This window comes from Macaca mulatta, chromosome 14 (genome assembly GCF_049350105.2).
Source record: "Macaca mulatta isolate MMU2019108-1 chromosome 14, T2T-MMU8v2.0, whole genome shotgun sequence".
Classification (NCBI taxonomy): Eukaryota; Metazoa; Chordata; class Mammalia; order Primates; family Cercopithecidae; genus Macaca; species Macaca mulatta.
Genome location: NC_133419.1, coordinates 57,484,550 through 57,501,011, shown reverse-complemented (window position 1 = coordinate 57,501,011; position 16,462 = coordinate 57,484,550). Strand labels below are relative to the sequence as shown.

General features: G+C 49.7%; 1 protein-coding gene across 4 annotated transcripts in view; it reads left to right on the top strand.

The window, feature by feature from the left end:
• TUB (TUB bipartite transcription factor) overlaps positions 1-16,462 on the top strand; it is an 87,801-nt gene that overhangs the window by 10,930 nt on the left and 60,409 nt on the right. For 2 of the 4 annotated variants that reach the window (XM_028833729.2, XM_028833726.2), the window contains exons 1-2: positions 9,973-10,221; positions 10,837-10,884. The exons of the other annotated variants lie outside the window; for them this stretch is intronic. In XM_028833729.2, coding sequence (XP_028689562.2) covers positions 10,064-10,221; positions 10,837-10,884 — 206 coding nt within the window. In that variant the 5' untranslated portion in view covers positions 9,973-10,063. Of the gene's footprint in view, positions 1-9,972; positions 10,222-10,836; positions 10,885-16,462 lie in introns of those variants that run through there. 4 annotated transcript variants of the gene reach the window in all.

Here is a 16,462-nt window from a genome sequence, read left to right as displayed (position 1 = left end):
ATTGTTTTGTATTTTTATTAGAGACAGGGTTTCCCCAGGTTGGCCAGGCTGGTCTCGGACTCCTGACCTCAGGTGATTAGCCCACCTCGGCCTCCCAAAGTGCTGGGATTACAGGTCATTTATGAGCCACCATACTCAGCCTTTTTTTTTTTTTCTTTTTCTTTTTTCTTTTTTTTTGAGGGCTAAGAGGGCTACTGCTTTTTTTCTTCTTTTAGAGACAGGGTTGAGGGATCACCACAGAGAGACACATAGGGACATGAGCCCAGCTAACTCCAGTCCCTGGTGCTGAGAATCAGCAGAGAAGCTGGCAGAGATTGGGAGTGGCAGAGCAGACCAGGCCTGGAGCAGCCAGGCTGAGCACTGTGGCATTAAGACTCACAAGTAACTTATTGTGAGATAAGGAGGTGATGCTGTCACTGGCTATACAAGTGGTTTTATGAAACAGGAAGATGTCTTAAAAAGAGCACTGTGAAAAGAGTCAGGAGTTTAGGATTTGTTTCTGGTTCCCCCCTTAGTGCTCATCTGCCTCTGGGCAAGTCACTTGGATTCCTGAGCCTGTGTTCCCTGAAGCGGAAGGGACCGGACTGGTTGACTGAGCACTCTCGTTGTTTGTTTTGAGATGGAGTCTCGCTCTGTCACCCAGGCTGGAGTGCAATGGCGCAATCTCGGCTCACTGCAACCTCCGCCTCCCCAGTTCAAGTGATTCTCCTGCCCCAGCCTCCCACGTACTTAGGTTTACAGGTACGTGCCACCACACCTGGCTAATTTTTGTATTTTTAGTAGAGATGAGTTTTCACCAGTTTGGTCAGGCTGGTCTCAAACTCCTGACCTCAGGTGATCTGCCCACCTCGGCCTCCCAAAGTGCTGGGATTATAGGCGTTAGCCACCACACCCAGCCTGACTGAGCACTCTCTAGTTCTGACATTCCTTGAGTATATGACCTATGGCCTCCGTGTGTGTTCTGTGATTAGAAAGGCCAGGGTGGAGGGATGGGAACAGGACAGCTGGCAGCTGGGATTGGAGGTCCTGGCCATGGCAGTGCCAGCTTAGGGGTTGCTGGCCAGAGGAGTTGGGTGGCCACCAGAGGCAGGGGGCTAGAGGCTCTGCTTTGTTCTAGAGCTTTTTAAGTGCAGCTACTTCTCTTTTGATGGATTTATAGCAGTACAGGACCAAGACAGCTGGACTGGATGGGGCAAATGGGGGCAGTGTACAGAGGGTCAATGAGGAATGGCATTAGAGGGCAGTGAGTAGGGGTGGTCTGTTTCCCATCCAGCTGGTGTAACTGGGGCTCAGAGTGATTGGTGGTGGAGAGGGGGTCAGTTATGGAGGTGGGGCATGGACTTCTCAGATCCCTTGGGACTTGCCCACACTGAAGTTTGATGTCATCAGGCACTGTGGTTTTCCAGATAGGGTCACTTGATGCAGTCCAACAAATGCAAAAAGACCTTGGGCAGGGACACTGTATCTGTGGCCAAAGGTGGAAGGAAGCTCTAACCTACAGTCTGGAGAACAGTTGCCAAGTAGGGGCTCATAGGTATCTGTTGATACTTACTGCCTTCACTCTGGAAAATCCTGATCCTGAGTCTCAGCTGGGAGATTCTGGCCCAGCGTATGCTTGGGGGAGATTCACACCTTTGCTGTCTATCCTAGGCCATGTAGGTTGGCCTGAAGGTGCAGCAGTTAGATCTCCGGGCTCAGGTGTGTGTTCCTCTGCATCCTTGGGCAGGTGTCCTGGTCTTCTGATCCGAATATGAACAAAGACAACCCTAGATATGTGTGTATGTTGGGGAGTGGGGTTCAGCAGTCAGCAGGCCTTGGGGAACAGCCTGTCCATGCTGTTGCCCTGGGGAGAGACAGATTTCTGCAGGTGAACAATGGTGGAGAATTGCGCCAGCAGATGGGACCCTACTGTCAGAAGGAGGAGCGCAGAGCTGAGGTCAGGGGGAAGCGGTCCCCGGATCTGGGGAGGCTTTGGAGTCAGGGAGGGCTGGCACCAGGATAACAGCAGCCTAGGATTATCTCTTTGCAAGGTCACGTTCCTCTACAAAGATTCAATCCCAGCCTGGCTCTGCCTCCGTTCCCCCTTAGGCACTGCAGACCAACTAAATACCATGCCAGGAACATCACAGTGTCCCAAAAGGACACTGTGTCCTGACACCGGCCCCTCTCTCCACAGTCTGACATTTTGGGTGTTATTCCGTCCTCTCCATCACCAAGTGTTCAGAGAACGGAGGCAATGACGGGTTGGGCTCCTCTGACGGAAGGCTTGTGTGTGTGCATCTGAGTGTGTGCATCAGTAAGAGTGTATCTGGGTGGGGTGTGTGCACAGGGGTGTGCCTGCCACCAAGGGCAGCCGTGTAGATGTGTCCCAGTTGTGTGTGCTTTGGTGTTAGCAGGTGTGTACGGTGGAATTGACTGTGTGAACGGGCTGGGGACTGGGAGGATCCTCTCTTTTGCCGTGCATTTGGTGGGGTCAAGAGGTAGGATTGGGAAGTGAAAGGAGGATGGGTACACTGGCCCTTCCCTGGGCCCAAAATTACATGTAATGTGGGGGCCACAGGCCTGCTTTCACAGGCACCCTGCCTGGGCAGTTTCTGGGAAACTGGTGAACTCTAAAAGCCCTAAAAGCCCTCAAGGATTAAGCAGGAGCCCCTGTGCCTAGAGCTCCGCTTAGGTCACTGAGCCGAACAGACCCTGTGTGACCCTGGGCAGTGAGTTGTGGTGGGGTAGAGGACCCTTCCCTACCTGCCAGGCCCAACCCACAGGAGTTAAGAGTGGGGACCTCAGTCTGCCCTGAGGTGAGGGGCTGTGGGGCAATCCGGGGCCGCATCAATGTTGGATGAGCCCGCGCGGCCTCGATACCATCTTCCTTGGTTTCACTTTTAGTGTAACTGGAGAGCCCAGAGACCAGCCCGAGCCGGCCATGCGCGATCTGCTGGCAGTGGGCGCACCTGCGAGGGGACAGGAGCTGGGGTAGGGAGGCTGGCGCAGGCCCACGGTGTGTCCCGGAAAGGCGTGGGGGCCACGGGGCCCAGTCTCGCAGGGCAAGGGTCGATTCCAGTCTGGCCTCTGCTCGGCCCTGGGTCCCGGTGCTGGGTTACTCTCCCTCCCCCTTCGGGCCACCTCGCCTTCCGCGGGGTGTCATCTGTCTGGCGGCGTGTCCTTGGGCCAGTTCTGTCCCATCCCCCTGCCTAGCTCTGGGAGTTTCCTGCTCGGGAAGGGGCTGGAGGGGCAGCAGCTGGACAGAGAGAGACCCCCTGGGGTAAGGAAGGGGAGCAGCCGCGACTGCGCAGAGCCTCACACTGCAGGTGAGTGCCCCGCCCCCGAGTGCCTGGGGAAAGGCCCGGAGCGCAGGAGTGAGATTGGGGGTCCACAGTGGCCAAGCTTCTCCCCACCCTGGGCTTTCCTACTCCAGTCCTGACCCTTATATTCTTGTGACACCACAAGTGCCACCCCCAACCCCCAACCACCACCAAGTATTGCCCTACAAGGCAGCAGTGAAGTAGGCTGGTAGCCGGTGAGCACCTGGTAGTTGTTGGCAGTGGTTGGGATGAGATTATTACTGCACTGTGGTCTCTGTGGTCAGCATGGACGGACACTCCTGTGGGCAGTAAGTTTGGATTGGATCAGTGAGCCATAGCAAGTGGGCCAGCAGCCTGTTTTTAAAGCCCGTTTGTTGGAAAACAGACACAGTTATTGGTTTAAATGTTGTCTATGGCTGCTTTCACACTACAGCCTCAGATCTGGCCCTTCAAGAAAAAATTTGCCGATGCCTGAGATATTCCCCCAGGGTATACTTCCCTTTAACCTACACATGTCCATTCTCTTCCTCTCCCTCCACATCTGGGCATCTATCCTCCCTCTTCCCTTTGCATCTCCCGCACATCTGGATCATGCCAGGCTCTCCACACCTGGGAACATTTCTTTGGGGACCATTCACCTCACATCTCGTCACTCTTCCTCTCTCTGGCAAAAGAGGAAATGACTGGGGCAACAAGAATTTCAGAATCTAACAGGACAGCCGAGGGCTGAGGGAGGACCTTTGCCTGACCCCAAGTTGTCAGTGAGCCCCTCCCTAGGCTACAGGAGCAAGGTGAGTTAACTGCTGATGAGCACAGCTGCTCTGGACCCCCAAATCTGTTTTGTCACCTGAAAGACTAAGCAGGCCAGTTCTGGGCATGGGCTTTGTGTCACTCCCTCTGTTGGCTGGTGACAGAACTGAGGTCCCGATAGAGTGGTGGGGAGACACTGCCGAACAGATAATTAGAGGGTGCCAATATGCTCTAGGGGGGATCCTGGGAGACAGGGAGCTCCAGAGGCACCGCCCCTTCCCTGCCCGCTTCGCTGCCGCTTCCACACCCTGGGGCCCATCGTGCCCCACTTCCTGCAAGCCCCAAGCCTTTGCAAACAAAACAAAAGTCATTTCCTTGGTTCCCTTTTGTACATCTGAGTTCAGGGGTCCATTTCAGGGCCTGGACTGGAGCAGAAGGAAACTCCGGGGCCTGAAGACAGAGCTGCATTCCTGCTGTGCCGCCACAAGATGGCACTCTCGAGGTGTCTGCCCCTATTTGAGAACTCCGGGAGTTTCTGACACTTGCTGGCCTTTCACAGGCCCAGTTTCAGCCTGAAGATGGTGGTCACACACACTCTGAATCCCGCCAGGCCTCATTAGCTCTGCCTGCCCCCTGAGGCAGCTCATGGACTTCTTCAGACTTTGTAGTTCTGGACATATTGACCCCTTCCGAAAGGGCCCTCAGGAACTGCCTGCAGTGTGATTACCTGCCTGCTTATACTCCTCCCCGCCAGGCACTCCTGAGAGTGGGCCCGGCTTACTCCCCTCGGGGCCACCTGCTCCAGCCCAGCGCCTGGCACGGCAGAGCTGGCAGAGGTGTTTGGTGGGGTGTGATGTGTAAAGAGTACAGAGTGCTGCTGTCGCCATTCATCCCGCTACAGTTTGTCTGGTGAATGCATTTTTAGTATCAAGCTGCCTGAAGGAGAAGCCAGGGATAAAGAGACAAGCTCACAATGTATCCTGGGGAGAGGGATTGGTTCACAGAGAGGAGCAGCCTTGCAGCCTTTCCCCCTCCAGCCTGGTTCTGGCTGTTGCCAGCATTCTAGGAGTTCTCTAGACAGGATGAAAGGCACTGCAGGGATACAGGGAGGGTGGGAGAATGGAGTTTGTTTCCAGGTAGAATTTTGGGACATACCCGGCCTTGTCTGGGAGCAATCAGGGTCCAGAGTCAAGGGCTAGGATGGGCTCTGGGGCCTACTGTGACCTCATCCCTCTCACCTGGCCCCAGCTCAGGCCATTCCAAGAGCCTCCCAGCCTAACAGCAATGTGTGGCTATCCAAGTATCCCAGACAGAGGATTGGAGGACTGCACCTGTGTTTGGGGGACAGCCACCCCTCCCCCTAAGCACCTGCTCTGACAGCACAGGATGATGTCAACAAGGGACTTCCATGAAGCCCAAGGGGGAAGGACAGTGGCAGTGGGGGCTGAGGTCTGGACTCTGCTTGAAGACTGACAATGACGGGTGGGGGCCCCTCACCCACTGTGAGTTCTAGGAAGAGGGTGAGCATTCCTGTTGACTGTGGCCCATTGTGTTGGCAGAGTCCAGGCCAGTCTGTGCTCTTGTTGTGAGCCCAGGAGGGAGTCCTTTGCTGGATCATCTACCTCATGGGATGGTACTGACATGCAGGTACCACTTCCCTGCCAAAAACAGACTCCAGAGTAAGACTGGCATCGCTCACCAGGGTAATTATTGGTTTGGGTTCAATTTCCATTCAAAACAGTAATCCCAGCCTGAGCTGGGTGTCAGATCTGAAGGTTGATTATTAGTAACATTTATCAACAGCCTCTCTCAGCTTCAGGCAATTATAGCTCATCTGCCATTCCTGCTCCCAGTCATGCAAAATTGCCAGCTTCTTCCCTGCCCACCCCCTCCATTCCCCTCTCCCCTTCTTCTCCCATCTCCTCCCCTTAGCAGACAACCTGACTGAGGGCAGGAGGTGGGTGCCACCTTATGACTCACTATCACCCCGTGTGGAGGGGTCCATGTGCACGCTAGGCACCTGTGCTCCCCAGCATGTTGCAGTCTTGTGAAATCCGAATCTGATTCTATCAGAACTGAGAAGAATCTGTGGAGGGGACAGACGGGAACTCATGTCTCCCGGCTCCTTGTCGCATGATGCGTTTTCAATGGCAGTGTTTGTTCCTGCTCCTGACTCAGTCTGTCCCTCCCCTCCAGGGCTGAGACTAGGGTGAGGCTAGAGAGGCATTGACCTTAAGTGCAACATTCAAGGGATCTCGAACAAGCTCAATGATTAAGATAAATGATATTTCAATATAGTGTTTTTTAAAAAATCAAAATGAATGCAAAACATACACAACAAAATCAAACTTTTAATAAAAACAAGATACAACACTGGATTTGCAGGCCTTGGCCTCACTTAGCTTACCCTAACTCCAGTCTTGTTTATCATGGACAGTTTTGCTTTGATTTGATGGAAGTATTAAATCTCTTGGCTGCTGAGTTTTTTGGCAAATCTTTAAATTCTGCGCCCCAGGTAAGAGCTTCATTCAGCTCACCCTGGCGCTGGCCCCACTGTTCTCACTTCCCGCTGGGCCCTAATCTCCTGCTCCCTTCAGCTCTCACTGTCTACTACCTCAGGCTGGGTGGCTCAGCTTCTCTCTTAGCAGGTGCCCAGGGCAGCAGGACACCCAGAGGGACCCTCCATGGGCTGTCCTTCCAGGGTGCCCATCCTCCATTCCATCCCACTGGACCCTGCTTCAGCTGTCAGACACCTCGGGGAGGGCCTACAGGTTGCCAGGGTAACTGCTGTGATAACTGGAGGACAGAACATGCTGATCTTGCTCTGCTCCTAGAATCACATCCAGCCAGGGCTGGATGAGTGCAAGCAGGCACGCCTGACAGTATCCCTGACACGCTGATCCAAAACGTCGCTGGACATGTATGGAGGTGGAGAACATTCCATGTACCCGCATTCCTCCAGGGAGAGGACAGCATGAGGCTGGAGGAAAACTGTGGTGATCTGTTTGTGACAGGGAGGTGAGAGGCTGAAGTAGACATGAATGCTTGCTAACCAGCCTTCTGCAGAGGGTGGGTCTGATTCGCTGAAGGGCTTCTGTTCTGCTGAGCAGGGTCTGTCAGCGGGGGGTGCACCTGTCACCAGAGAATACCCTCTCCCTGTCCTCCCCGGGCTGTGCTCCAGTAGCCTAAAACGTAAACAGACATTTCAGAAAGATCAGTGTTCAAGGGGTGCCCAAGATGCCAAATTATATCTGGGACTTGAGACACTGTTATGTCAAGATCCAGGCCTAGGCCAGCTGGTCACTCAGTGTTCAGATGCCTGTCACAGTGGGAGGCCTGAGGGTCTCAGGGGACATCTATCAGAAGCACCTCTGCCCTGCCTGTTCCACTCCGTGATCTCCCTTCTGAGTCCCCACTGTAGTGCAGAACCAGCTGGTCATCTAGCCTGGCAGTAGTAAGTCATTCTGTTTTCCTGCAGATATGAATACATGGTTCCTATTCCTCCTATGCACTCTGCCACTTACTAGGCAAGTGAATTCCCCTCTCTGAGCTCTAGGTTCCCCTTTTGTGAAATATCAATAATAGCACCCTTCTTAGAAGGTTGTATTCACCATTCAGTGTACTAATGCAAAGCACTGTGACAGACTGAAGAGTCATGTTCTGTGGGGTCCTGGAGGACAGAACTAGGACCGAAGGGAGGTGTGTTTGAGCTTTAGGTGAAGTAGCAATGGCCAACTACAGAGATGGAGGGACCACTCTGGCAAGAGCAAGCACCCTGATGCTCAGAGCGTGTATGAAGAGGTTTCATAATCACCATCCAGCAGCTTAGCCTCAAAAGGGCTGCCTGCCTCAGGGAGCTATGACCCTTGAGAGATGGGGTTTATCCAGCTGTGAGGTTCTGTTTGAGCATCATTCCTCAGTTGTCCTCCAGGGGGTCATGGCATAAGTCTCAGTAGCACGGGCCCCATGGTCCAGCCTTAAGGTAAGAATGGACCTCCCTGGAAGAAGCTGGCTTCATCTACAGTTGATAAGTTCACTTTTTTTTCTGGTCCACTTTCCTTGGTTTAACCCTATGACCAAACCTGAGAGCTTTGGCAGGAAGGAAACCAGGGAGGATGTTGTGCGCGAGAAAGTGCTGGCCTGAGCATCGACTTTGAGATGTCCCTCTACTCTGACTGGAAGGTCCCATTCCACCTGTAGCAAGACAAAAGACACGTGAAGGAGAGTTTCTGGGAGATTGAGGATGAGGTCTCCAGTTGCAGGTGCATGCACTCGTCCACTTCCCCACCTGGAAGGTGCTGGCATGCAGGGTGTCTGTGCATGTGCCCCTTGCACTGACTCCCTTGAGACTGGCTGTGCAGCTTTGAGGCATGTGTCCAAGCAGAGAGAATGGAAGACCCCATATTGGGAGTTTTACAACAGTGTTTTTCCCAATTTTCCCAACAGTGTTACAGGAGGGGAAGGATGAGACGCCCTTCTCAGCTGATGTCCGTGATTCTTGTATTTTCTGGAGGCCATGAGTGTTAACAGAATGTGCTCACTTTTGCACTCTTCTTCCATGACCACTTACAGTCTGTCCGCTTAGCAGATGAGGGGTCTGGGTTTCCAGGGTCCATTTGGGGTAGGGTCAGCAGTGTCCAGCTTTGCATCTGGGTATCACTTTTCCTTCTGATATTTGAAATTAGATCCTGAAGATTCCTAATTATTGTTCCAAGTTCTCGTTGAAAATCTGGGTGTAATTTTTATAAGAGCATGGCCGAGGATGGACCCAGAGGGGAAGTAGTGGGGCTGGAGGGAGGAAATGGAGAGACAGAAGGTGATGTTGTCATTAGGAGTTAAAGCCGGTGCCTGGTAGTAGATAAGGCTGGACAGTTGGCAGGATCATTGGGCAGACTAAAGCAGCTTAGATTCTGTCCAGAGGCAGTGGGGGTCTTCTGTAGTGTGTAAGTGGGCTGGGAGGACATGATCTTAGGAAGCTCACTCTGGTGTCAGTTGCAGGATGGATTTGGGAGGAGCAAGTTAGACATAGATGCCCATCATGATGCCAAGATCTGGGCAACAGACAGGAAGGCTCTTGCTCAGAAGTGGCTCCAGGGAAGGTGAGGTGCATAGAATTGAGAGATGCTCAGTAGATGGCATCAGCAGTGCTTGATGATTGTCTGGATTGCTGAGGAAGGTGGACAGGGAAAAGCAGAAAGCTACAATGGTGCCTCAAGGGGCTAAGTGATGTCACTCACAGAGACAGAATGTATAGAGTGAATGTTCAGACTCACAGGAAGTCCAAAACTGCATACCCCAATGTGAGGTGCTGTGGGACATCCGGGGTGCAGGGTCCAGAGAACAGGTAGGTAGAGTTTAGAAGAGGGCTGGGTCCACGATGCAGCCTTTGATGTTCTCAATGTAAGAGTTGTGGGAGATGAGGCCTTGTGAGTGGATGGGAACACCCCAGGTGCATTTCAGGTGAAGCAAGAGGTCAAGAGGCTGAAGACACAGATGAGCAAATCCTAGATCTTCCATCAGTCCCTAGAAGGCACGATGTGTGCCCTTCCCAGCACACAACCTGAGCCCTAGCACAGAACTGGCCACAGAGAGGGCAGTGGTGAATGTGTCCTCTGTGGTTCCTCCAGATGGGGCCTTTGTCCTCAGTGCACTTGGCTCTGCCAGGGTTGCTATAGTAACCTACAGATGCAGAGAGACTTGGCCTCCCCATTGCCATGGAAACCAGCAATTGAGTGTCCCTGTGTGGCATGGCCACTGAGACCTTGAGGATTCAGTCTGGTCCTGAAGGGTTTGGGAGGGAGACTGCGACCAGAAGACGTTTCCATGTCCTAATTAATGGGTGATGGTGGTTGTTAGTCTGACTGTTGCCACGGTGATGAAGGGAGACACCCAAGTGGGCTTGTGCTGGTTTCAGTACTGAGGCGAATACAGGGAATTTCAACAGGCTCCAGGTCTTACTGTGCAGCCTGAAGTGGGGCCATCCTTCAAACCCGCTCCATCCTCTGGCCACAATGGGGGCCAGAACACCTTTGCCTTCTTTCTGGGTTTCTTTCTTTGCCGAGACAGGGATTTTGTTCCCAGGAGGCAATCCCTGGCCCATGGGACCTCAGCATTCAAAGCAACAACACAGGAAACCTGGGCCCCTGAAACGGGGCCACCGAGGAGATCGGTAAGCTTTCAACATCCTGCCTTCAGCCCATGGGCCCAACCCCTGCGTCAGCTCCACCCACCCACCCTCACTGACCTCAATCCTTTACAGTCCCAAGGCCTCCCCTTCCTGATGGCGCTGCTCCCCCATCACCACATGGAGCCCCATAGGTCATCCCCCGAAACCCCTCATTCTCCAGACAGGTGATCAGGGAGGCTTCATTACTCCAGGAGCTGCCCAGGATCTCAGGGGGGTCCTCCGCCACGGGAGTAAGGGCCTCTCCCCCAGCCTCCAGGGCTCTGGCAGCTCCACACTCCGGCCCTCTGCCTCTTCTGGAGGGCTCTTCCTTCCAGCTTCGGCCTGCCGCCCCACCCCCCAGTGCTTCATTTCCACAGCTTGGGTCATCACTGCCCTTGTCTGGACTGCCTACCTGCCTGCCTGCCATCCAGGGCCTACAGAGTGAGCACTCTGTGAAAGTCCCTCTACCCTGATCCGTCACGTAACTCACCTACTGAGGCAGCTGAGACTAGGGCACTGAAGGAGGCCTTGAGTGACCAGGTCTGGCCAGGCAGTGGGCAGGGATGATGAGGTGAGGCTGCAAGGGTGCGGAGAGTCACCCCTTCTTTTCCTCCTCAGGAGAACAACCAAGAGGAAGTACTGGAAGGAAGGAAGGGAGATCGCTCGGTGAGCTGGAGGGAAGGAGGGCGTGCCGGCCCTGGGGAAGGGCCAGCCACAGGAGACTGCGAGGGAGGTGGCGGGAGGACGTGGGTGGCTCAGGGGCCATGAACCCCATAATGCGCCTGGGGGTGTGTGTGTGAAATGGGGTTTAGGGGAGGGTGTGACCACTGGGCAAAGCCTGCTCTTACTATGTGTGACTGTTGTGGCCTTGGTTTGTCCCTCTGGGATCCTCCTGTGGTCTTTCTGCCCTGACTGTAACCGGGTGGTGCTGATGAGCAGGCCCAGAGGCCTGGGCTCTGTTCACCAGCCTGTCCAGGGACTCTTAGCCAGGCCACCTGAGAAAGGAGGTGCCCTCTACATGTGGTCGCACCATAGCTTAGGACCACAGAGGGAATCATGGTGGCAGAGCCTCCAGCCCCTCTGCCCTCCCATTGCCCAAACACCCAGATGTGGAGATGCCCTGCCCCAGGGGTGCCGTCCCAAGCCTGCTTTCTAATGTCAGGAGGTGGGTCTTGCCTAAGGCTCCTAACCAGGACCTCATTTGTTGTTTACACATGTTGGGGTCCCAAGGATATGTTTCTTGGCCCATGGGATGGTCATAACTGCCCTGTGAAGGAGGGGGTGCTGTCCTGTGTACAGATGAGGCAAAATGACAGGATCCTGTCCCCAGCTGCAGAGTGTCTGCTGAGTGTCCCCAACACCTGGGAAGTCTGCCTGTCCTTCCAAGGAACCAGGCCAGAGAAACAGGGAGCACCTGGGGCTCTGCTTTGCCTCCTCAGATGTCAGTTCTGGGTTTCTGATGGGGTTTGTGATGATGGTGCCCTAAAGGGATGCTCTGTGTAGAGCCAGGGGTCTTGGGTAAGGCTTTCATGGCAGGGACCTCATTGCTCTCCTTTTCTACACATGGCCTCAAACCAGGTTGACTTTTTAGCCTAAAGAAAATCTCATGCAGAGAAAGACAGTGGTGTGGGGGAGGGTGTATCACTTGAGCCTACTTCACAGGCTCTTGGGAAGGAGCAGTAGGAGGAGGAGGGGTGCAAGTTGTGAACCCCAGAGGGGTGACTCTGCTGTGATGACTGTTAATGAGGCTTGAGACTTCAGCTCATTTGTCGTGTGCAGCTGGTGTATTTTGAGTGATGTAAGTTGATGACACCCTCCTTCCTGAACCCACTGTCAAGGCTGCAAGAAATTTTTGAGATCCTACATCCAACCCCTTGTGTAACAGGCAAAACAGGCCTCAGGTTCTGAACCAAGGTCACACTGCAAGTTTGTGGTAGACTCAGAACTAGAACACAGGCCCCCTGCTCATGGTTCTTTCTCTGTACTGCAGGAGAGGGAACCAGCATCACTGTGTGGGAGTCAAGGGGCTTCTCAGGAGTGAGTAGTCCTTTGGCCATGACCTTGCCTTATGTGAATGGAAGTTCTGAGCATAGTGTGAACTGTGTGTCTACAGCTGATGGCTGCCTGGCAGGGACTCTTGGCTATACTGGGTTTCTGGGCTGACTCATTTCTCAGGTTTGGTATCTCTCTACTTCATGTTGAAAGGTTCTTCCCTGTTGAAAGGCTCTGCCAGTATCCCTTAATATCAGGTAAAACTGCACAGTTCAAGATGGTGCCAGCAAGCATGATGTTTCCCCCATGGTGACACAGGGCTGTAAGTAGGGAGATGAGGAGCCAGGCATCTTTGGGGTTGAGGGCTGACTCATAGGACCCTATCTCCGTAGGTTTGGGATAGTCATAATCAATGGCACAGTTAATGATCCAGCCACTTAGGGATATAGCAAAGCAAGATAACCTTGGCTTGTTGTCTTCAACTTGTTGAAGAATGTAATCTCCATTTCATCTACTCATTACTTGGCATCTTGGGATCGTTTGAAACTGTTCCACCTGTGAAATCCTAATCTTCAGAATGTACCTCTTATGCATTCTATCTCCCATACCTCCACCATGTCTGTTCATAGAGACCTCAGGCCCTTGAGCCCTAGTTTTTCTCCTCACTCTGAATCAACTCTTGTTCCTATTCTATCTGAGATCTGCTGCTTGTCACTTCTGCCCACCATTCACCACCTGGCCTCTTAGTCTCCTACCTCAACCTTAGAACATGGTAACTGCTTGCTTTCTTTAGTCCTTCATGAATTGACATTAGTCCAAATTCATGGTCTGCGGCCTCCAGCGAGCCCCCAGCAATGCCCAGCAGTCCTGTGACCTGGGCCTGCTCCAGTTCCTCCACAACTATTTCAAAGCTCTCACATTACCCCCTTATTGGGATATAATTAATATACCATACAAGTTGCCTGTTTATAGTGTACAGTTCAATGGTTTTAAGTTGTATGACCATCACTACAATCTATTTTAGAACATTTCCATTACTGTCCCCAATGAAAACCCATGCCCATTTGCAGTCTCGCCCTTTTCCTACGCCCCCCAGCCTTAGACAGCCACTAATCTATTTTCTGTCTTTATAGTTTTGCCTATTCTGGACATTTCATATAAATTGAATCACATAATTTGTGGTCTTTTGTAACTGACTTCTTTCCTTAGTATAATATTTTCTAGGTTCATCTATGTCATAGCATTTATCAATACTTCATTTCTTTTTATTGCTGAATAATATTCAATTGTATGGGTATACCACATTTTCTTTATCCATTCATCAATTGATGAATGTTTGGATGTTTCCACATTTTAGCTATTATACATAATGCTCATATAAACTCTTGTGACCAAGTTTTTATATGGACATATGTTTTCACTCCTTGGGTATATGCCTAGGATCTATGTTCAACCTTTTGAGGAACTGTCAGACTGTTTTCCCAAGTGGTTGCTGCATTTTACATCCCCACCAGCAGTATATGAGAGTCTCAGAGTTTTTTCACATTCTTGCCAATACATGTTATTATCTGTAATTTTAAGTATAGTCATCCTAGTAAGTATGAAGTAGTATCTCATTGTGGTTTTGGCTTACATTTCGCTGATGACTAATGATGACGAACAATGTGCTTATGGACCATTTGTATATCTTCCTTGGAAAAATGTCTATTCATATCTCTTGTCCATTTTTTAAATTGGGTTGCCTTTTTATTATTGAGTTGAAGCATGCTTTACATATTCTAGGTACAAACAAGATGCTTATCAGATATATGGTTTGCAGATATTTTATTCTTTTCTGTGGTTGTCTTCACTTTCTTGATGGTGTCCTTTGCAACACAAATATTTTACATTTTTATGAAGTCTAATTTATCTAGTTTCCTTTTGTTGCTTGTGCTTTTGGTGTCACATGTGAGAAACCATAAGATTTCTTAACGAAGATTTCTGCCTATGTTTTCTTCTAAGAGCTTTATAGTTTTGGCTCTTTCATTTAGGTCTTTGATTCATTTTGAGTTAATTTTGTTATTGGTGTGAGGTAGGGGTCCTAACTCATTCATTTGAATATGGATATTCAGTTGTCCCAGCACCATTTGGTGAAAAAAACGTTTTACCGTCATTTAATGGTCTTGCTATCCTGTTGTAAATCAGTTGACTGTAAATGCAAGTTTATTTCTGTGCTCTCAATTCCACTGCATTGACCTATATGTCTATCTTTATACCAATACCACATTACCTTGATTACTGGAGCTTTGTGGTAAGTTTTGAGATCAGGATGAGTTCTCTACCTTTGTTCTTTTTCAAGATTGTTTGGCTATTCTGTATCCCTTAATTTTTTCTTACTTATTTTAGGATCAGCTTGTCAATTTCCACAAAGAAGCCAGCCAGTATTCTAATGGAGATTGGATTCAATCTGTAGATCAGTCTGGAGAGTATTGCCATCTTAATAGTCTTTTGATCCGTATGCACAGGATATCTTCTTATTTATTATTTAGGTCATCTTTAATTTCTTTCAAAGAAGTTTGTAGTTTTCAGTGTATAATACTGCACTTCTTTTTAAAAGTTTATTCCTCAGTGTTTTATTCTTCTTGATGCTTTTGTAAATTGAATTGTTTTCTTAATGCAAGTGTATAGAACTGTGTATAACTGATTTTGTGTAATGATCTTGTATCCTGCAAACTTGCTGAACTTGTTTATTAGTTACAATGATGTTTTAGTGGATAACTTAGATTTTCATTACACAATATTATGTCTTGTATGAGTAGAGATAGTTTTACTTGTTCCTTTCTAATCTGGATGCCTTTTGTTTCATTTTCTTGCCTAATCATCTTGGCTAAAACCTCCAGTACAATGCTGAATACATTTGTCTAGAATGAGCATCCGCCCCACCGCCCTTTTTCTGGCTGCTCTTAAGATTTTCTCTTTATCGTTGGCTTTCAACAAATGATTATGTGATGTCTTGGTATAGTTTTCTTCATGTTTCTTCCACTGAATGTCTTTTGAGTTTCTTGGATATTTGAGTATATGGTGCTCATTATATTTGAAAAAACATTGGGCATTATTTCTTCTATTTTTTTCTGCCTTTTCCCCTGAAACGCCAATTATGTGTGTTAATTTGCTTAATGTTGTTCCAGAGTTCATTGATACTGTGGTTTTCATTTTTCAGTATTGTTTGTGTTTTATTTTGAAATATTTCTACCTATACCTTTGAATTTACAAATCTTTTCTTTGCAGTGTCTAATTCCATAAAGTATATATTTTATTTTAGATACTATGTTTTTCATCTCGAAGCTTGACTTGCATCTTAATTATATCTTTCATTTCTGTCCTCATCATAGTCATATTTTCCTCTACCTTCTTTACATGGAGTAAGTTTATAATAGCTCTTTTAACATTTATGTCTGCTAATTCTGTCATCTGTGTCATTTCTAGGTATCCTCCTACTTGTAGTGTTTTTACCCACAACACTTCTAACACTAAATGTGTGGTTTCTTTCCACACCAACAACCAATTTGGCGACTCTCTGGATGCCAACTGAGGGTTCAGCAATTTAATTTGATTCTGTTACTAATTATAATAATTAGTTATTGCAGACCCCACAGATTAAGGGTTCAGTCCTGCAAGACTTCCCCCATTTCATAAGTCCCAGGTTGTCACCTGTACTTCTGGCCAACCAGCTATAAATTGGGGGCTCCTAGGACCCCTTCTCAGGTATGAACATTTGCTAGAATGGCTCACAGAACTCAAGAAAGCACTTTATTTACTCTTTACTGATTTATTATAAAGGATACAACTTAGGAATGGCCAAATGGAAGAGACGCCTAGGGCAAGGTATGCAATGGCGTGGAGTTTCCATGACTTCTCCAGGTGTGCCACCTCCCCAGCACCCTGATATGTTTACCTGCCAGGAACTCTCCAAACCCTGTCATTTAGGGTTTTATGGGGGTCCTGTTAGATAGGTACAGTTGATTAAATCATTGACCATTGGTGAGTGAACTCAATCTGTAGCCCTTCTCCTTTCCCCAGTGGCGTAGGGGCGAGCAGCAAGTTCTAATCCTCTAATCACATGGTTGGTTTCTCTGGCAGCCAGCCCCCATCATTAAGCTATCTAGAAGCCCACCAAGAGTCATCTCATTAGAATAAACTCAGGTATGGTTGAAAGTGGCTTATTGAGAATAAAAAAGATGTTCCTATTATGCAAGAATTTCCAAGGGTTTTA